The following is a 20,771-nucleotide window of genomic DNA, read 5'->3' on the forward strand; positions in this document are numbered from 1 at the left end:
GGAGTGAAAGTTGGACCTTTGATTGCCTTCCAACCTTGTCTGCATGATGAAGTTTAACATTCAAGGCCTCTCTCACTGGTGTTATCTCCCACCCACGCTTACCCCTGTGCCTGAGCATCACAGCAGGTTCCTGAGGTTCTCTGGTTGCTTCCCACTCCTGTGCCTGAGCATCACAGCAGGTTCCTGAGGTTCTCTGGTTGCTCCCCACTCCCACCCCCAGTGTCTGGGCATGCTCCTTCTGTCCAGAAAGCCTGCAGCACTGCCTGCTGCACACCACTCCTTCAACATCCAGCTTGAACATCACTGTCTCTGGGAAGCCACCCTGAATCCCTTACACACTGAAATCATGTCCCTCCCACAACCCAGGAGCACCTTAAGAGCAGAACAGTGGCCCCAGAACATGCATTCCCAGCTAATGTTCGATGAATGAATGAATGAGCGTAAGACCTGTATCAGAAAGGTAGTTTAAGGTGAAGGGCACACATTCATTCTTTATTAATTTTTCACGCTACCATTTAATATGCATCTCAATAAGGGATGCTTGACATGGTACCAGGACTCTCTGAGGGCAGGAGCTGTGTCTCCCCTTCCTGTCCTCTTCCCCACAGGGCCAGACAACGAGCTCCGGGGCTGCACCCATGACTCACCCCACTGAGTCACCCTGCACACAGGAAAACACTCTGGACCAGGAATCAGCACTCTCCCTGCCACCTGTCCCCTGGAACCCTGGGCAAGCCCCCTAGTAGATGAGTCCCGGTCTTGCATCTGTCAAACAGGGCACCACCAGCACTTGCTGTGTGGGTTACTCAAGATTGAGGTCTGGACAAGTGGAAGGGGTGTGGCTGTCTCTCAGGCCAGGCTACATCTGAGCTAGCCTTGGGCCGGACTTTCCAGGGAAGGAGGGATGGCTGGAACAGTGCCTCCAGCCCGTCTGCCAGGCAGCTAACCTGAGCCCACAGTCTGGGAGAAGTGCCAGGCTCTGACACACTGTGCAGCAGGGGGCTGGCTCAACTCCAGAGCAACACCTTTGGCAGCCCCCGGGGAGGGGAAGGGGGAATGCTTGGCTCCAGGTCAAGAGCGTCTGGGCCAGGGCACGGAGGGGGCAGCTGGGGGTGTGCAAGTGGCTGTTGCTCAACAAGAGGCTGGCAGGAACCCGGAAAGGAGCATCTGCTACTGACTAACCCCCAGCCACCATCCCTCTCCAGCGCTGCGAAGATCTTCCCATTAGTCCAGTGGAGCTGGGCCCCTGCTTAGCTACCCTCAGCTTCTAGACAGGAAATAAGCTCTCAGGCTCGGGGCTGGGATGCAGGGTTGGGAATACAGGGGAAGGAGAACGAGATGAGGCAATAACCTAGATCTCCTTCCCCCCAAATGGAGGGGTTCCTGCAATCTTGCTGAGAGTAGAAACTAAAGGAGGTGGTCACTCAGCATCAGACTGTGAACCGAGAAATCCTGGGGAAAGAGGAAATCCTCCTGAGCCTGAGTCTGGATGAGATACTGGGGGGAAGGCCGAAGGGGTGGGAGGCACAAAGGCTGGAACTCTGGAGGTTTGTGGAGTGGGGTGATGCTGCAGACCCCAAGGCAATAAAATTAAGGAGGGAGGTGGTGTCTGGCCTCTAGCAGAGATGTGAGGAGCTCTGGAGGTGAAGATCCAAAAACACTGTCTATGTCCAGAAGGAGGGATGCTGAGCGGTTGAGTCGAGGGAGGATTGGGATGGGACCTCCGGGCGGGGTCGAACGGACGTTGGGAACGCAAGGGAACGAGGTCCCGGGGTCTGTGACCCTTCAGCCCCTTCGGAGCACCTTAAGCAGGATGGGGTAGGAGCCCGGGTATCAAGAGCCCCAGAGCTGGGCTCTCGGCTGGGACCCACCGGGGCGGAGCAGGCGCGGGGCGGGGCCGGGCTGGGGGCTGGGCCGGGGTCCCGGGGGCCGGGGCGGGGCCGGGCTGGCGCTGCGCAGCCGCGGGGCGGCCGCCGCGCATGCGGGGCTCACCGGGCTGCAGCCGGCGCCGCTGCCACTCCCGGGAGCATGAAGGACCGAACTCAGGAGCTCCGCACGGTGAGTCCGACCCCTGCGCGGCGCCGCTGGCCGCCGGCGCCCAGCGCCGGGTCCGCTTCCCGAGCGGCTCTAGCGTCCCCTGGGGCGGTCGCCCCTGCGTCCCCGGCCAGGGCGGGAGCGAGCGGTGCCAAGCCGGGGACCCCGACCGCCCCGGGTCCCGCCCCTCGGACCCACTGGGGTCACGAGCTCGCGTGAGCTCGGCTCCGATGGCCCGCGGGCTGGCGGCTGGAACCTGGGGTCCTAGATAAACTTTTCGGCGCCCCCCTTGTTTTCGGAGGGATATTCTGGAATATCGGTGGCGGGACCGAAGCTTGGCCTCCCCGTCGCCCGGCGGAGCAGGTCCCGACCCTTGTCTCCCCGCTGTGCCTCCTCACTGACCCTCCTGCCCTCCCTCTGGTTTAGACCGACGGCGGGACCTGTGGGAAGGGAACGGCCGGGGGCGGTCCCCTGTCCAGAGCCCGGCTGCAGGGCGCGCTGCGGAACCTGGCCGGTCGGGTGGGGCCGGGCTTCTCGGGCTGGCGCTGTCTCGCGGGACGGCCGCCGCCCCCATCACCTTCCGTCACCTGTAGCTCCCATCACCTGTGGCTCCCCAGCCGGTGGTGATCGGCAGCTGCTGCCCTCCCCGATCCGGGAGGGGTCAGGCCCGCTGTCTTTCCCTCTTCTTGGCTTCCGGGCAGCCGGGAGCCGGCGTTTCCAGACCCTTCCTGGTTTTCCAGATCGTATTCCGACTTGAACCTATTTTTTTCCACCTGTGTTTCGGAGGCCACTGGGGTGTGGCTTCTGGGGCGTGGTTCCAGTGGGGGGAGCAGAAGGATGCGCAAAGGTTTCGAGTCAGAGTCCGCCCTCTGCCAGCCCAGACAGAGATCCCTGCTGCCTGCTCCTTATCATCAAAGCCCCTCTCCCCTGGCCTCTGCTCTTAACCAGGGTGTTAGCACCTCTGCCCTTAAAGATGGCAATCTTGGGAGGGGCTACGCGGCCGGGACCGTGCACAGAAGGAAGTGAAGCTTGCCTGCGGGGAACCCGGACATCAGGGCTCTAGACCAGGTTGAGGCTCCTCTGAGGCCCTGGCTGACCACCCTGCTGATCTCTTGCGGGGGTGGGGGGTGGGGCAGAGTCTCCCTAGAACCCTTCCCCTGCTACCCAGCTTAGAGCCAGAGACCTGGACCCCTTATATGGAAAGTCCCAAGTATCCTTTGGGCTTGTGATCCCATGGCTGGTCCTCTCTGCACACAGCTTCCCTGCACTTGTGCCTGGCTCTCCCCCATCGTACCAGTCTTGTCTCCTGGGCAGCCTGGGGCTGGCACTTGTGCTCTCCTGCCTCCATCACCCCCTTGCTGTGGCTGCCAGCCCCACTCTCCCATTAGACCTGTATTATTCCTGGCTGAGTGCCCAGCACCCCCCCCCCAGCACCCCCCACCTCAGGGTAAACCCCTGGAGGTTTCAAAGGAAGAAGATGGTCCCTCATGTCGAATATGGTGTCTATAAACACTTCCCCTGCCAGGCTTGCGGTTGCCCTCAAGTTTCCTGCGCGCAGTTGAATCAGAAGGAGCGTTGTTATCTTGGGGATGAAGGGCGTGTAGTGCATTTCCTGGTGTTTGGGTGCCTGGTGGGTCAGACCAGAGTGTCTGTGGGAACCAGTGCTCAGGGGGAACAGAGCCCTTGACATCTGACGTCTTCTGACTCATCACCTTCATCCCCTTCATCCCCTTCACTGAAGGGAAGACAGAGGCATGAGAGAGAGAGATGTGGCTAGCCTGGCAGATCAGGTGGGATGAAGGGGCTTTACCTAGGCCTGAAAACAGTCAGACTTAGACGCGGCTGAGACCTAAGGGCTAAGAGACATTGGACTGTAGGAGCTTGAAGCTAGGTCTTTGCTCTGGTGAATCCCTCCCCGAGCCCAGCACATATACACACGCACACACGCTAGCCAGACTGGTCCTTAGGTGATGAGGCCTGGCTTCTCTAAAGTAATCTGAGGCTTCCTCTCCAGACGTTCCCCCACTCCAGGCATTCACTGCCCACGCAGGCTGCCGTACTCGTGGCTGGGTGGCCCTGTCCCTTAGGGGCTGCTAGCACCCTTGAGGATCAGCTGGCAGAAGCCCACACTGAGTGGGGTGCAACCGTTAGTCTAGGGGGGGGCGGCCATTCCCACAAGTCTTCCTTTGGGCTGCACAGATTCCCATCTAGGAAGTAGGTATAGGAAAACTGAGAATCCAGCTTCTTAGGGCAAGCAGTCACGGGTCTCCTGACTCCAATTCTATATCTGAGGGAGACCTTGAACCCCAGGAACCAGAATCCCCAAGGAACCGAGAGGGCCAGTGCTGGCTGGGCTGGACAGAGGGTGGTGCTTGGGACAGCTGCTTGCACCATCCCCACCCTCCCTCCCCCTCCCTCCCCCCTCCTCCTCCTTCCTCACCCCACGCCACCACATTTGGAAGAAGGAAGGCAAGAGAAGGGAGCTTATTTATAAAAGTCACACTTGGGGAAGGAGCTGGCATGTTTCCTCCGCGCTGCAGGCCGGGCCCAGCCCTCCAGCCTTCTCCAGCCCTCCTCATCTCTCACGGGGGCTGATCCTCTCCTGCAGAGAGAGAAGGAAGGGGTCATCCAGGGCCAGTGTGGGGGCCTGAAAGCGTCCAACAGCCCTCGGAGATCAAAAGGGCAACCTGGAGCCCAAGGAGACGGGTGCGGACGTGTGCGACCAGAATGTATAAAACCAGGGGGACTTTGGGGACAGGTGTCCCCAGGCAGCCCCAGCCTGGCCAGCAGCCACCTCCGTCCCCCAGTTCTAAGGCCTCCCCGGTTTTCCTTCCAAGGACTGCTCAGAGCTGATACCCCTCCCTGGGCGCAGAACTCTGTTTCTGTACCTCCTGGGCCATGTGACACAGCGGGGGCCTGTGCAGGAGCCAGAAGCCAGAGAGAGGAGGGAGCGGGGGGCAGTCAGAGCAGCAACCTTCCTGGAACAGGAGGTCTGAGATCGCCGGGGGGAGGAGCTGGATTTGACTGGGAGGAGGGAGGGAGGGTGGGCCAAAAGAAGGGACCCGTATGAGAAACAGCAGAGGGGCTGGCGATGCCTGGGTCTGACACCCAGGGTCCCCCCTCGCTCACTGGGGCAGCAGGCAGGCCTGAGTGGTGAAGCCCAGTGCCCCCTCTGCCGACTTCTGAAGGGACTGAGGGTCTCGGAGCAAGAACAGGCAGGTGGGTGCCTTAACCTCTCCGTGCTCATTTGTCTGCATAATGGAGCCGGCCGGCTTCACCCTGCAGAGCAGAAGAAAGGGGGGATGTAAGAATAGACCCAGGCTAGGGGCCCTTCCTTCCTTCCCATCACCTTCTTGGGATTTCTTAAAAAAAAAAAAAAAATTAATAATGAATTTGGGCACATGTCCATCTGAGGTGCAGATGGTGTCCAGGGACTATCTAGTGCAACTTCCTATTCTACAGAGTGGAAAACTGAGGTCCAGAAAGGGCCAGGAGTTTATCTCAGGTCACACAGCACCTGGAGGGAGGCAGAGCCCAGCCCCTCCCCACACCCTGAAGCTGCTTCCCTGAGTTGTGCTGGGGCCCTGCTAAGGGGTAGACTGGCAGAGGCGATCTGGGGGGCGGTTGGGGGGGTGGTTGCAGGGTGGGGAAAAGAGGAAGGGGTCAGAGAGAGTCCTTTCTTTCTAGAGACCTATCTCAGTCTCTGGCACACCCCTGACTCAGCTCTGGGCCTCTCTGCTTTAGTGAGATAGGCTTTGATTAGTCATTAAAAAGAAGGGGGAAAAGAAAATAGCCCTCGAGACAGACAACAGCAACTCCTGCTCCAGCAGCAATGAATCAACCCTGCCTGCTGGCCAGCCGCCATCTCCCGGGACAGGCCTGGAGACTGCCTGGCCTCCGCACCTCTTGGAGGAATCACACTCTTATTTCCAGGAAGGGATCGTGGAATCCTGGTGCCTCTGCCTAGAGAGACCATCAGGGCTGCGCAGCGGGGGCTTCTAGTGGGGTCCCCTCCCCTGTCTCAACAGGTCCCTGTGGTGGGGGCAGTGCTCACACCCACCCTGACTTCCTTTTCTGATTGCTCAGGCTGGAGGCGATGAGACCAGAGTCAAGATAGCCAGCTGGCCAGAGACCAGGCCAATGGTTCCCAATCCTGAGGGGCTTTAAGGAAAAAAAACAACTTCACCGCGCCACCCCCATAGATTCTCATTTGGTCTGGAAGTTTTTTTTAAAAACAAACAAACAAACAAACAAACAAAAACACCCTACCCCCAAGGGGCTCTGTTGCTGGACCAAGGTTGAGAACCCCTGAAAGATAATTAAAAATGTGCGTGCATGCTCAGTCATGTCCGACTCTTTGTGACCCCATGGACTATAGCCCACCAGGCTCCTCTGTCCATGGGATCTTCCAAGCAAGAATGCTGGAATGGGTTGCCATTTCCTCCTCCAGGAGATCTTCCCAAACCAGGGATCAAACCCACATCTCCTGCACTGGCAGGCAGATTCTTTATCACTGAGCCACCTGGGAAGCCACGAATTAAAAACACCAGGATCAAAAAACAAACACCAGGACCAATTGGATGTTGGTTGGATATGAGAGGAGGAGGAAGAGTGTGGATGCCCCCCAGTTTCTGGCTTCGGAGACTCTTTAAGAACGGGGGCTCAGGAGGAAGAAGTGGAACTTAGTTCTGGCCAGGTGGTTGGCAAGGTGCCCATGTGATGTCTGGGGGAGTTTGTCCGGAAGACGGTTGTACCTCGGAGCTTGTAACTGCCTCACGACTCCAGCTGCTGCCTCCGCACCACAGCCTCTCCAGTCCCAACTCTAGTCCAGCCGTCTTTCTGGAGCTGTGACTGCCACTTTGAGAGGGTTGGCCGGTTCCCAAGGGAGCTGGGGCCCTAATCAATCAGGGCCTTGGCATAGATGGGGATAAAGTAGGAGGGGGCAACAAAGGCATAAACCATCAGATTCTCACAGACTGGGACAAGGGTCAGAACAAATGAAGATCCTTCATTTGAGCCCAAAAGCCAACCAAGTAAACAGGGAGGGGAAGGGCTTCTTCCTTGGCTTCTGTGATCTCTGGCTGCATTAACAGAGGTCGACTTTGTAGAAAGAGGGAGGTGGTGGGTCGGATCTTTGGCCCTGCTCAGACCACAGTCAGCAGCAGATTCAGTTTCTATCTTGTCCTGCTGGAGAAGACAGAGACTAAGTGGAACAGATCTGGGGTAGGGGCTTCAACTTAAGGCCTCTGGGAAGGATCTGAAGCAGAGGAAACTTGGTCAACTTGAGAAAAAAAAACCAGGGAGGATGCAGATGCTACCCTCAGATTTCTGGCAGGGCCAGCCCAGGGAGAGGGCACCAACAGGTTCTTTATGGCCTGGGGCCAGCTTGGAGGAAAGGGAAGGGCTTTCTAACAGTTGGGGCTGCCCCAGATAGACAGAAGAGCCTGGGGGAGCTAGTGAGCTCTCCACCACTGGAGGTGTGAAAGCTGAGACTAGAAGCTGTGGCCAAGGTGGCTTTTCAGGTCTCCCAGGGCTTGAGAGTGTGTTGCAGTGGCTCCAGTAGGGATGTGAATAGGGTGTGGGGAATGAGAGGAGCGAGATCCCATCCCTGGGGAGATGAGGAAGGCTTCCGAAAGAGGTGGCACCTAATGAAGAAGGGAATGTCGGTTTCATGGAATCAGCACTGCAGGCAGCGGGAGCCGCCTGGGGACCGCAGGGAGGACAGTGGGCAGATTCTAGGAGTGGATGGTTATAGGTGGGGTGTGCTGGGATCAGATTTCAGACTGGAGCAGTGAGATAAAGTGGAGGTGGGTGGAGGGGTGAGAGTGAAAAGAGCCTGAGGAGGAAGAAGTTGTAGCACTTGGAAGGGATGCCCTGGGAGCATCCACTCCCGGTTTTGCTCAGAGCCACGGTTGGTTTGACGCAGGCTGTGAGGTCAGGCCCTAATGTATATGTGTGCGTGTGTGCATGCTCAGTTGTGTCCGACTCTCTGCGACCCCATGGACTGTAGCCTGCGGGTTCCTCTGTCCCTGGGATTCTCCAGGCAAGAACACTGGAGTGGGTTGCCATTTCCTTCTCCAATGCATGAAAATGAAAAGTGAAAGAGAAGTCGCTCAGTTGTGTCTGACTCTTATTGCTAGCGCCACCTAATTGATGGAGAGCGTGGAGGAGGATGTGGCATCTCCCTGCTATCCTTCTGTTGGAGAAACTACCCGAATCCAGCCTCTGTGCACGGAGGCCGTGCAGGGAGCAGGTCAGACCTGGCTGGATGCCTGGAGAAGACAAGTCCATTTTGCAGGTGGGCAAGCTGAGGCCCAGAGGGTGGGGGGCACCAGCCCTGGAGCCCCTGGCCGTGACTCTCGTCTCTGGTGACTCAGAGATGAGTCTCATTTCTGGTGACTTGTCTTGGGCTCCAGCTGGTCATTACTCCCAGAGGGAATGGAGCTGGAAAATTCTCCTTCCACCTCTTTCCGCTCACCCCTATCCTCTGGGTACCGGAAGGACAGAGAGGCCAGGATGCTGAATGGCAGGAGCTCCCAAGGACACCTCCCAAGCTGGCCAGCTGCTGTGGAGGGGGCCCTGGGTGCCCCCATCGCACCCTGCCTTGGTTTCCCTAGGGAGTGCTCCTCCTCCAGCTCGGCTTCTAGATTCTCTGTGGCTAAGGGTGGGCTTGGTGGGGGATGGGGACCACCTGGTGGCAGCCACAGGCACTTGTGGGAGCGAGGACTTATTTTAGCTGCTGGGGGAGGAGGTGTGATCTCTTGATGAGAGGGGCCGCCTCCATAAAGCTCCCAACCAGCCCCTTCTCTTGGTTGGCCCCACTTGGGTGGGGTGGTGGGACCCCAAGAGCCCCAGTCCTTTGCAGAACGTGCTACGGTTCCCCATCACTCGTGGGCCCGCCCTCCCCCAGCAGAGCATCGCTGTCCCCATTTCATAGAGGAGCAGACAGACCCCGCGGGAAGTCCCTCAGCCCGTCGGTGTCTGTCTGGGCACAGAACCCAGTCCCTTTGGAGGTGGCGGGGCCCCAGCACCCCCTCTCCTCCCCCTCTGCCTGCTCGCATCCTCACAAGAGAGCATCAGGCCGAGGGCCAGTGCCTCCTCCCCATGGGGCACTGAGGATGAGGGGGCAGGACCCAGCCCGAGAATCCCAGGTGCCCGTCCTACCCTGAGTAGCCTGGCCTTGGCTGTGAGGGGCCTTGGCCTTGCCTGCAGAGCGAGCCAACCCTGGCTAACTCCAGGTGTGATACGGACAGTAATGAGCGTGGCCGGCATGCTGGGAAGTCAGAGATGTAATTACCTCCAACCCTGTGATGGGCTGGCTTTTGTGTGGCGGCTCCTGGGGCGGAGGGGCCGAGCCGACACCTGCGGCTGAGACCCAAGGCAGGCCCCGAGCCAAATAACAACATGACTGGCCTCTGGTGCCTGCCAGGCCCAACTCTGTGCCTGGAAGGAGAAAGGATCAATGTCAATGCCAAAACTAACAGGGAGAGGGACTTCCTGATAGTCCAGTGGCTAAGACTCCGTGCTCCCAATGCAGGGGACCTGGGTTCCATCCCTGCTCAGGGTTCTAGATCCTACATGCCACAACTAAAAATCCCTTACGTTGCAATGAAGATCGAAGGTCCCATGTGCCAAAACTAAGACCCGGCACAACCAAATAGGTAAATAAATATTTAGAAAAAAAAAAAAGACTAACAAGAGAGGTCTCCAGGCAGTCTGAGGGAGCAGGCCTGGAGGTTCCCAGAGCTCTCCATGGGCAGTAGCTATCAGACCAGCTTGGGTGCTGTGGGCATGACCTGTATCTGAGCCATCCTAGTTTTTAGCAGGGAGGTGTTGGTGGTGCCTAGGCCTAGGGGCTTCTCTGGTGGCTCAGTAGGTAAAAGAATCTGCTTGCAATGTGGGAGACTCAGGTTCGATCCCTGGGTCAGGAAGATGCTTTGCAGAAGGGAATGGCAACCCACTCCAGTATTCTTGCCTGGAGAATTCCATGGACAGAGGAGCCTGGTGGGCTGCAGTTCATGGGGTCACAGAGTCGGACACGACTGAACAACCCCAGGGATGTTGCAGGTCTCACTGAGGCTGGGAGCTGAGGGCACAGCCAGGCCTTGTCCCTGCCAAGGGGACAGACAAGGATGGCCGGGCCTCGGAGCTCCAACCGAAGACCCTGCTATAGGGGGATCCTGGGCAGCTTGGGGTCCCAGGACCCATGGGACCCAGTGGTCCTACCACAGGGGCGCTTGTGTGTCCACCCCCCTGCAGGCCAAGGACAGCGACGATGATGACGACGTCACTGTCACCGTGGACCGAGATCGCTTCATGGATGAGTTCTTCGAGCAGGTGGGAGCCGCACTCCCGCCTCTCCCCAAACACCGGCAGACCTGGGGCGGCCATGTCTCACCTCTCAGCCGGCCTGGGGCGCTTACATACCCGCGCCTGAGCTCAGCAGCCCACAGGCACCAAGTAGTGAGCCCATTTTGAGGGTAAATAGACAGGCTCAGCGGGGAGCAAAAGTGGGGATTGCCCACTCCTTCCCACCCCCACCCCAATCTAGAAGAATCCTTGGATCAGCACTACCCACCCCCCTCACCACACACACACACCTGAACCTTGCCCAGCCTGGCCCTGACCTCCTCCGGCCCTACTCTGGGCCCCAGAAGGCCCCTCCCTGGATTTCCGCCCCCAGAGCACCTGACCTCGGCCCACAGGTGGAAGAGATCCGCGGCTTCATTGACAAGATCTCGGAGAATGTGGAGGAGGTGAAGCGGAAACACAGCGCCATCCTGGCCTCCCCCAACCCTGACGAGAGTGAGTGTGTGGGTGTGCGGGGTTGGGGGCCGTCCGCAGGCCTCCAGAAAGACGCTGCAGCCAGGGAAGGAACGCCCTGCCTTGCTGGCCGTCTGAGGGGCCTGGCCAGGTTGGGGAGGGTCAGGAAACACAGGCTGTCCCAGGCCTGGGTTGAGGGGCGGTTCAGTGCCCTTAATCACCGTGGGATGCCTGGTGGGAGGGGCGGCCCCGCCATCCCCAGGTAACTTGGCTGCTTTCTAGGACAGCCCTGGATTCTGGGAGGGAGGGATGGAGGGAGGAGCTGCCTGTGATCAATAGGAGGCGTCCCAGCCCAGCCCCTCCCTTTCCGTCGCCTCCCCTGGGGAGCAGATGGCTGCTCTGAGGCATCAGCGCTGTGGGAGGGCAAGCCGGCCAAGCAGGCAGAGTTTCCGGAAAAAGCTGGCGGCCCTGGCACTCGGCCATTGGTGCCTCGGAGCCGGGCATTCTCAGGGCTCCAGGAAGTCACCTCTCCCCCTGCACAGGGAACATGTGTGTGTCTGTTTTACTCTGTCCCTGGGCAGGTCCCCCTGACCTGTGAGGCACTGATTACTACTACAGTAATAATAGGCCAGGCTGACAGCATGCTGACCTGGGATCCCCTCCCCTAGAAGGGGTTCACCTTCAGCCCAGGGAGGCAGTGATGGGCCAGGGCTCAGGCCAGCCGCCTGGACTCATCAGATTGGGTGTGTTTGCCGCCTGCCTGTTCTCGAAGCTCGCTCACCTCCCCTCTCTCTTCTCCAGCTCCTTTGGAAGGCCCCAGGACAGAGCACGGGGCAGGGTCCAGCTGCTGCCCAGGTGTTCAGGAGGAAGGGCCTAGGGCCCATAGCCCCCTACCCAGGCACCCAAGGCTTGATTCTGTTCTCAGTTCCAGCACTGCCTCTCTATCTGTGGCCTCTCAACCCCAGGCCCACAGGCATCCTCAAGCACCCAGAATAAATCTCTCCACGGCCCCAAAGTATGTTTGGACCTGAGCCCAGTGCCACACCAACCAAGCCCAGCGCCAGGCCCTTGGAAGGCAGAACGAGTCAACTGGGAGCCGGGGAGACTGAACCGGGAAGGGCTGGAGAGGAGACAGGGACCCCCCCAGAGCAGGGCATACCTCCAGTGTGGTCCTCAGGTCGTCCTGGCTCCCCTCCCGCCCCACCTAGAGGTGTGTCAGGGACGGCGTCACGTGACATGGTTTGTCTGCATGCCCACATGTATCTGGGTCAGCGCATGTCCCTGGTGGGTCACTCCTGGTGAGGCTCAGGAGGAGGGCTGACTGTGGGGTGAGACTGTAAAGAGCTGGATTTGGTCTCTCACCTGCCGGAAGATGGAGCAGGCGGGGGGAGGGGGAGGATGGGGAGCCAGAGTTGCCCTGCTCCCCAACCTTAGCTGTGTTGTGTTGCCTTCATCGGATATCAGCAGTGACCACTTCAGAATTTGCCACCTGTGAGCTGAGCAGTCAGGACCTGGCACTTCCCAAGCGGGGAGGGGCTCCCCAAGAAGGGTTCTGGGGCAGAGGCGGAGCAGGGTCGCCAAGGCATCACAAGGAAAGTTGGCAGGAAGTGGGGGGCTTTCCCGGGCCAAGGCTTGCTCTGCCTTCTCTAGGGACTGCCATCCAGGCTGGGCTATTTTGGGTCTGAGCAAAAGAGGCTGAGACATCAGAGCAGCTGGTAACCGAGTTTTCCTTTGTTCCTGCGAATAAGGCTCATGCACCCCCGCTCCTGGAAGCCCCCCACTCCACCTCACTCACATGCCAATTGGGAAGTGCCCTGCCCACACTTAATTGGCCACTGTCAGTGCCCCTCCTGAGTCCCCCCAGGGGAGAAGCCCCAGCCCCAGAAGCACGCACAGGGTGGGCGTGAAAGGTTGAATCCAGGCATTCAGTCCGGGTTTCTCCGGGGTGGAGTCCGGGGGTACCCTGAGGCTGAGCTCCACCCAGCTCCCCAGCGGGAAGAGCCTTCTTGCCCCACTTTGCCAGTGGACCCTCCCCAGGAGCAGGGCAAGCTGGGCACTTCCATGGCCTCTGCCAGGTTTAGGGAGATGGTACCGGCTGGAACAAGGGCCAGAAACTATGCCACTGCCCTCCCCCAGCTCCACCCTCTCTTAGGCCCAGCCGCATGCCACCTCCAGAGCCAACCGTACCCCAGGAGCCCCCTCTCTCCAGCACTTCTCTCAGCTCCCACCCAGGCCAGGTGCCACCCACCTACCTGGCCCTCAGCAGTTGGCCTTCGCTGAGCTCAGACCTGGGGAGCAGGGCTTTGTGAGTAGAACAGGTCTGCCCTGGCCAGGGTGCTCGATGGGTCTGCCTTCTGCCTCCTTGGCCCTTGGCCCGTCAGCCCTTCCTGAGCCACCAGGTAGCGCTAGGTGAGCCCGCTCCCCCCACCCTCGACTCCGGCAAGTATCAGCTAAATGTTCCCCAGTGCCAACTCCAGCATCGCCAGCTGCTCCACAATTATTTCTGCCTTAAATTTAGACCCATCTGTTATCTACAGGGGGTGGGGGGGGTAAGCCAGCCAAGGAGGAAGGGAGGCTCCTTGGAAGACAGCGCAAGAAGGGGTGAGGCTGCAGCTGGCGTGGGCCAGCCCAGGATGGGAGAACAGGCAGGGCCTTAGCCAGGGGACAAGGAGACCCAGGGTCTGCCCGGAGCGCCTCCTCGGCCCTCCACGGGGGAGCCCAGGGTGTCTACCCCACCCTTTCTACCTCCCTAGAGACAAAGGAGGAGCTGGAGGAACTCATGTCCGACATAAAGAAGACTGCAAACAAAGTCCGCTCCAAGTTAAAGAGTGAGTCTGGGCTCCAGGCCTCGGCTGGGGTGTGGGGGGCACTCCGGGCCTGCTTCCCCCACACTGCCCAGGGGGTTTCACTGACTCAGAGGGGTACACTGGGTCTTCCTTGCTGTCCTTGTGAGGGTACCATCATGTGCCATTCACTCAGCAGCTACCTGGCGAGACCTGTTTGTGCCAGGCACTGGGCTGGGCCTCAGGATGTTGCCGGGGACACTCTGGACACTGTCCCCCACTTAGGCTAGAGTGTTAGAGGAGTGGCTGGTACTGCCTGACCCCACGCAGGAGCCCCATGCACTCCTGGGAGCACAGGTATACATGCCCCGCGGAATGCCGGGGTCATGTCTGTGCCCTGTGGTTGTGGCCACCTGCCCCGCCCCCGTGGCATGCCCCAGCCGGTGTTCCGTACAACCTTCATAATCAGGACGGGGTGGGCCTGCGCCACCAGGCTTAGCACATAGTGGATGCTCACACTCACACACTTCAGATACACAGCTTAGCGTGTGCCTGGGGCCTCACAGGTGAGTGTACACGCACACACCCACACATCTTGCCTGGAATAGCCTTTGCCGGCCCCTCCTGCATCAGTGCGTGGCGCGGCCCCTTCCTCTGCTTCCTGTGTGACCCCACTCAACAGACAACACGAGTCCCTCCAGGGGAGGTTCCGAACCCGATCCCGGGTGTGTGGGCCGCGAGGGAGCGGCGAACGGGGCAGGTTATCAGCAGCCGGCTGTTCCCCAGGCATCGAGCAGAGCATCGAGCAGGAGGAAGGCCTGAACCGCTCCTCCGCAGACCTGAGGATCCGTAAGACACAGGTATGGGAGGGGTCTTCGGGGCGAGTAGCCGGGCGCCGGAGGCTCTGGGGCCCCGATGGGCTGGGCCTGACACCTATACCCCCGTCTCGGGACCCCAGCACTCCACGCTGTCCCGGAAGTTCGTGGAGGTGATGTCCGAGTACAACGCCACGCAGTCTGACTACCGCGAGCGCTGCAAGGGCCGCATCCAGAGGCAGCTGGAGATCAGTAAGTTGAAGGGGCGGGGGCGGGGCGGGGCCAGACTGCCGCTGACCACTCTGGGGAAGGGCCTGGCTCAGTTTGACCCCTGATCGCAGCCGGCCGGACCACGACCAGCGAGGAGCTGGAGGACATGCTGGAGAGTGGGAACCCCGCCATCTTTGCCTCCGGGGTAAGTGTGGACCCCTCCCACCGGAGTCCCGGGTGTGTGTGCGAAGTGCTATGTCTGGGCAGTGTTTGGACACCATCACCGGGTGAGGCAGGTTTTAGAGAAGAGAAGGCTGAGTCCCGGAGAGGGCAAGGGACAAGCAGAGGTCCCACTTTAGTGCCAAAGGTGGAAGTAAGACCCGTCTCCTGCTTCCTCCCAGTCGGGCCGGCTTCTTGTGCCCTGTGCTCACTTGCCACCAGCTAGGGGGCTCCTTCCACCATCCTGAGGACCCTTCCCACCTGGGAGGACACGGTGCCCTCGGCCTCTCTATATTCAAGTGAAGCTCCATGTGCTGCCAAGCAGGGGAGCTTCCTGAAGGAGGTGGCATACAGGTAAGGGATGCAGTGTGGACATGTGATTTTAGGAGGAGGGATCAGCTACATTCAGGGTGGGAGGAAGAACAGGAGGAGAGGTTTCAGGAAAAAGGCCATTCAAGGCTTGGGTCCTTCGCGCAGTCATTTTGGGCTCCTACAGCACCGGTGGTGAGAACTACCACTCGGCTGTTAAAGGTGTGCAGATGCAGGTGGGGACTGTTATTAACCCACGTTACAGGTAGGAACCTACTGGTAGGAAATCAGGTCTCAGAGAAATCTGGTAACAGCTGGTAAGAGCCTGGGCTTCGATGGTGGCTCAGTGGTAAAAAATCTGCCTGCCAGTGCAGGAGACTTGGGTTCGATCCCTGGGTCGAGAAGATCCCCCTGGAGGAGGAAATGGCAACCCACTCCAATATTCTTGCCTGGGAAATCCCATGGGCAGAGGAACCTGGTGGGCTACAGTCCATGGGGTTGCAAAAGATTCAGACCATACTTAGTGACTAAACAACAATGGTGGGAGCCTAACAGAAAGTGGGGGGAGGGCTGTGGCTAAGGACAAAGCCTCCAGCAGGCCCTGCTTCCAGAACATTCTGCTCAGGCCACTGCCCATCCCGGTGGCCTCTGCCCTTGGCCTCTTGCTGCCCTGGCCCCCACCCCTCCCCCTTCGATGGGTCCCCGGGTCCCAGCCCACGGCTCGCACCCCCTAGATCATCATGGACTCCAGCATCTCGAAGCAGGCCCTGAGTGAGATTGAGACACGCCACAGCGAGATCATCAAGCTGGAGAACAGCATCCGGGAGCTGCACGACATGTTCATGGACATGGCCATGCTCGTGGAGAGCCAGGTGGGTGCCCGGGGCCCCCCCGCCACCACACCCCACCCCTAGCAGCACCCAGGGCTGCACTAACCCTCCCCTTTCTGCCCGCCACGCTGCCCCCGCCTGGGAGGGACCCAGTCTTCAGGTAACTCGCTGCGTGCGGTTGAAACTGCCCACCTGAAGGATCCTCTCTGCATGGCTCTGCTTGGCTCTCCAGGACCCCAGGCCCTGCATGGCCCTGCCCACCTTCACTCGGCCTTGTCCTGTCTCATTCACCAGCTGTTTGTCACGTGGGCACGTGGAAGGGCATTTTTCTAGGAGTCAGAGGAATAGCAACGAGCAAGACCACGGAGGGCCTGCTTCCCAGAGCGGATGTCTGTTGGGCAATAGGGCAGCATCAGTGAATGACGAGTGGCGTGGTCTCTACCCGCACTGGGTGTTAGAGGGCGGCAGCCTGACAGCAGTGGTTCTCAGCCTTGAAAGTGATCAAGAGCCACACTCACAGCCCTTGTTCTACACTTCCCTGTGCTGGCCCCTGTTCCCAGAGATTCGCAGGTGGGGGTTTGTTGTTCAGTTGCTCAGTCATGTCCAACTCTTTGTGATTCCGTGGACTGCAGCACACCAGGCTCCCCTGTCCTTCAGCGTCTCCCAGAGTTTGCTCAAATTCACGTCCGTTGAGTCAGTGATGCCATCCAACTATCTCATCCTCTGTCACCCCTTTCTCCTCCTGCCTTCAATTTTTCCCAGCGTCAGGGTCTTCTCCAGTGCGTCAGCTCTTTGCAAGGGGTGGCCAGAGTTCTGGAGCTTCAACTTCAGCATCAGTCCTTCCAATGAATATTCAGGGTTGATTTCCTTTAGGGTTGACTTGGGGGTAGGGATTCATACATTTGTATGTCTTTAAAGTTCAAGGGTGATCCCGATGCTACTAGTCCCTGGGCCACGCTTGGAGTGACAGTCACTGCAGTGACCACTGGACGGGATGGTCAGGGAAGGCCCTCTCTGAGGAGGTGGCATTTGAACTCCAAAGACTCCCCAGGGGAAGAGCAAAGAGCTGGCCCAAGTAGAGGGACCAGAAACACCACAGTTCTGATCAGGACCAGCAAAAGCCTGACTTCCCCGAAAAGCAGAAAGGCGTTCCGGGCAGTTAGAGCCCAGGGAGAGTTGGAAATGATGGAGACAGGGGTGGGACGGGGGTCCTGGCAGGCGGTGCTGGGCCCTGGAGTCCTTTCTAGTTGGAGGATCTTAGTGTGGGAGGGACGTGGTCCATGTGGGGAAGCAGGGAGACCTTAGGAAGCTGCTGCTTCCATTGGGGTGAGAGGTGCTGTGGCCACCAGTGGGGGCCATGGAATTGGAGAGAGCGGTCAGCTGCATGGTCGAGTGGCCTCTGAGGGCTACTACCAGGCCCACGAGGGCTGTGGGACTGGGCGGGGGCATCAAAAGCTGTCAGGACTGGATGGAACCATCATGCCTGGGGAGGGCTCACCATGGCCAGACTCCTGCCCACCACCACTCGCGCCCCCGCCTTGCTCTGCCTGGCGCTGTCCTCTGTTTGGCCCTGGGGTCAGAGCCCCAGACAAGTGTCCTCTGCATGGTCCCCTCCCCCTTGGCTGAGGCTGCATGGCCAGTTCCCGCCCCTGGATGGCTGCATTTTGGGGAGCTGCTCGGGGTGCCTGGACCCCCCTCCTCCTCACCTTCCCCTTTTCTCTAACCCCAGGCGCTGTCTTCCCAAAATCCCTCCTCGGGCCCCCTCGCCGCCTGGAGGGGGCCCCTCTGGAGCTGGGGTGCCCCTGGCCCTGCAGGGGGAGATGATTGACAGGATTGAGTACAACGTGGAACATTCGGTGGACTACGTGGAGAGGGCCGTGTCTGACACCAAGAAGGCCGTCAAGTACCAGAGCAAGGCTCGCCGGGTGAGTAGTCCCGTCCTGCCGGAGCCCACATCCTCACGTACCCAGAGTCCCCCGCCCTCAGGCATCACAAGTCCCTCCCCGTTTGCCTCCCCTCGGCCCTCAGCTCCGACCAGAGCCTCCACCTGGCTCTCCCAGGCCTTGTTGTTGTCTAGTTGCTAAGTCATGTCCAACTCTGTGACCCCGTGGACTTGCAGCTCACCAGGCTCCTCTGTCCATGGGATTTCTCAGGCAAGAATACTGGAGTCCCAGACCTTCAGCACCCCATTAAAATCCCACCCAGACATACTCCGGGCCATCACTTTCTTTCTCATCCAGTCCCCCAAACTCTCCAACCCTCAGCCCTGACCAGAGCCCGCTCCCCAGCGGCCCCCCACCCCTCAAAGCTCTGCTCAGAGGAGGCTCAGCCTCCCTCCCGGCACCCTCTTGCACGCTCTCTGAGGCTTCTCTGTGTCTCCCCATGCAGAAGAAGATCATGATCGTCATCTGCTGTGTGGTTCTGGGCATCGTGATCGCCTCCACCTTCGGGGGCATCTTCGGATAGAAACCACCCCGCCTGCCACTCTGCTCTGGACGGTCCACCCCCAGGAGACCCCTGGCTGCTGCCCCGCCTCTGGCTCGGAGCCCTCTCCCCGCCGCCCCAGACTGCTCCTTTCTCTGCCACAGGGACCCCCACTCCCACCCCGCCCTGAGCCGTCGTGTGCATGATCTTGTGACAGTGTGCGTCTGTACCGAAGAGGCAGAGGGGAGCCAGGCTGGGAAAGAGCCAGCCGGGTGGGGACGGGCCAGCAAGGGACAGACTCAGGCCCAGGCCCTTCTGATCGAGGAGGGCTGCCCCAGGGTAGTTAGCCATGCTCCTGTCCCCCAACCTTCAGTAGTTCCACTCCATCCCAGGGTCTGCCCCCTTCTGGATCAAGGCTCTCTCTGGACCCCAACCTTGCCTCTTCTTGACCAGCCTACCTGCCCCGTCCTGTGTGCTCTCCAGCTGTCCCCCTGAATGGGCACCCCCTTCTGAGGGCTGGGGACCAGCTGGCCACATGGTGCTGCTTTTTGGTTTAGGGGAGGGGTGGCCCTAAGAGACAGCCCAGCTCTAAGCCTCTAACAGCCGATCACTGCCAGGGGCCGTGGCCGGGTGGCTTCTGGCCGAGTCAAGACCCGGCTTCCTCCCCCACCTGGGGGCAGAGTCCCAACAGGTCTTCGGCTGCCTCAGCCTCCCTCCTTCCCTAGTTCCTCCAGCCCCCAGAGGGCTATAGCTGACCCCAGGGAACATTCTGGAAGAGGCTGACCGGGGGCCTGGTCTCCTGCCCTTGGAGCTAGGGCAGCAGGGCAGGCCCTAGTCGGGCCTCTGCACTGGCGAAGCCCATGCCCGGGCCATCAGCTCTCCCCGGGTTGGGTCCTCAAGCCATTGTGTGTTGCATGTGTGGGACAGTGGTCCCGGCTCTCCTGTGCTCGAGAAGTCAGTGTCACTTCAGGCCTGCAATCTTGTCCCACCCTTGCTGCCTGCCCCCCATCCCCACCACGTGGGTGTTGGATGTCTCAGATGCAGTATTCAGCCAGGGAGGGGGCACCTCCCTCCTCCCCACCGGCCCGGGACTTCTCAAGTCTGAAACGTGCTCCCTGCCCAGAAGCCCTCTTCCTCGTCGACAGTCAAGGAGTGTGCATGCGTGCGCATGCAGCGAGGGCCGGGGCCAGGCCTGTGCCCCACCCGCCCTCCGCTTCGCTCCTGCCCAGTGACTGTGACCACTGTCCGTGTTGCCTTCTTGAACAGCGACTCCCCACCCCACCCCCACCCCTCACCAAAGGTCTTGGTACAACCAGCTGCCCATTTTGTGAAGTTTTTATGTAGAATAAACATTTGTATCTGTACCACGCCTCTGCTCCAGCTTTCTTAGTGTCACGGCCTTAGATCTTGGGGGTGAACTTGAGTGGCACCACGGGGCTCAGGAGGCCAAGGATCCCAGCCGCCTCCCTCCGCCTGCAACCTCCAGGCCTTCTCGCCGGCCCCCCAGCAGCTTGAACCTCCCAGCTCCAGCTTGTTGCCTGTTCTGTACCGTGGGCCCAGACGGACCCCCTCTTCACACTTTACCAGGAATCACAAACCACCACTGCATCCCCTCCAGTCCACTAGACAGTCCCCAGCCAACCCCATGGCAGAACCTCTGACCACCAGTGACTGGAGAGCAGACAGACCTGCAAGAGCCCAGTGCTGGCCCGTCAACACCTGAGGCAGCAGCTCAGGGTCAAAGGTCAGCCCAGGCCACTGGGAAACCATGACTGGGCAGTGGCCTCAGGCCCAGGGTACCACAGATACACGTCACCCTGCCCTTGCTTCCCAACTTTGCCTGATGTAAAACAAAATACAGTCTTACCAAAGTTAACATATAAGCACTCTTAAAGGATTGATGCTTTTGAACTGTGGTATTGGAGAAGACTCTTGAGAGTCCCTTGGACTGCAAGGAGATCCAACCAGTCCATTCTGAAGGAGATCAGCCCTGGGTGTTCTTTGTGGAAGGAACGATGCTAAAGCTGAAACTCCAGTACTTTGGCCACCTCATGTGAAGAGTTGACTTATTGGAAAAAACTCTGATGCTGAGAGGGATTGGGGGCAGGAGGAGAAGGGGACGACAGAGGATGAGATGGCTGGATGGCATCACCAACTCGATGGACCTGAGTTTGGGTGAACTCCGGGAGTTGGTGATGGACAGGGAGGCCTGGCGTGCTGCGATTCATAGGGTCACAAAGAAGTTAGACACGACTGAGCAACTGAACTGAAGTTAAAGGAGTCTACCTTGTTCCTTGTAGGTTAGAATAAAGCTTTCACACGTTTAAGTTCTTTAAACCTAACTCACACCTGGGAATAAAGCCCCACCCACAACAGAAGAACTT

At 59.5% G+C, this 20,771-nt stretch overlaps 1 protein-coding gene across 3 annotated transcripts; it reads left to right on the top strand.

The window, feature by feature from the left end:
- The first annotated feature begins 1,971 nt into the window (after nt 1-1,971).
- STX1A (syntaxin 1A) lies at nt 1,972-19,751 on the top strand. 3 transcript variants are annotated; one of them, XR_011564094.1, is made up of 10 exons: nt 1,972-2,058; nt 10,294-10,371; nt 10,740-10,839; nt 13,551-13,625; nt 14,367-14,440; nt 14,539-14,647; nt 14,737-14,810; nt 15,868-16,005; nt 17,693-17,888; nt 18,352-19,751. XR_011564094.1 is itself a non-coding variant. In XM_070780038.1 (10 exons), exons 1-10 carry the CDS (start codon nt 2,029-2,031, stop codon nt 18,427-18,429), a joined length of 867 nt encoding a protein of 288 aa, XP_070636139.1. In that variant the 5' UTR covers nt 1,972-2,028; the 3' UTR covers nt 18,430-19,751. The 3 variants fall into 3 exon arrangements, 2 of the variants coding, with proteins under 2 accessions (XP_070636139.1, XP_070636140.1); XM_070780038.1 differs by having other exon boundaries at nt 17,778-17,888; XM_070780039.1 differs by lacking the exon at nt 1,972-2,058 and adding an exon at nt 5,165-5,253 and having other exon boundaries at nt 17,778-17,888.
- Nucleotides 19,752-20,771: the final 1,020 nt, after the last annotated feature.

Source organism: Bos indicus, chromosome 25 (genome assembly GCF_029378745.1).
Source record: "Bos indicus isolate NIAB-ARS_2022 breed Sahiwal x Tharparkar chromosome 25, NIAB-ARS_B.indTharparkar_mat_pri_1.0, whole genome shotgun sequence".
NCBI classification, from domain to species: Eukaryota; Metazoa; Chordata; class Mammalia; order Artiodactyla; family Bovidae; genus Bos; species Bos indicus.

Coding starts and splice junctions, on each gene's coding strand:
- STX1A (XM_070780038.1), top strand. CDS start 2,029: ATGAAGGACCGAACTCAGGAGCTCCGCACG. Junction 14,648..14,736: donor CCAGAGGCAGCTGGAGATCA/GTAAGTTGAAGG, acceptor CCCTGATCGCAG/CCGGCCGGACCACGACCAGC. Junction 16,006..17,777: donor CCATGCTCGTGGAGAGCCAG/GTGGGTGCCCGG, acceptor CTGGCCCTGCAG/GGGGAGATGATTGACAGGAT.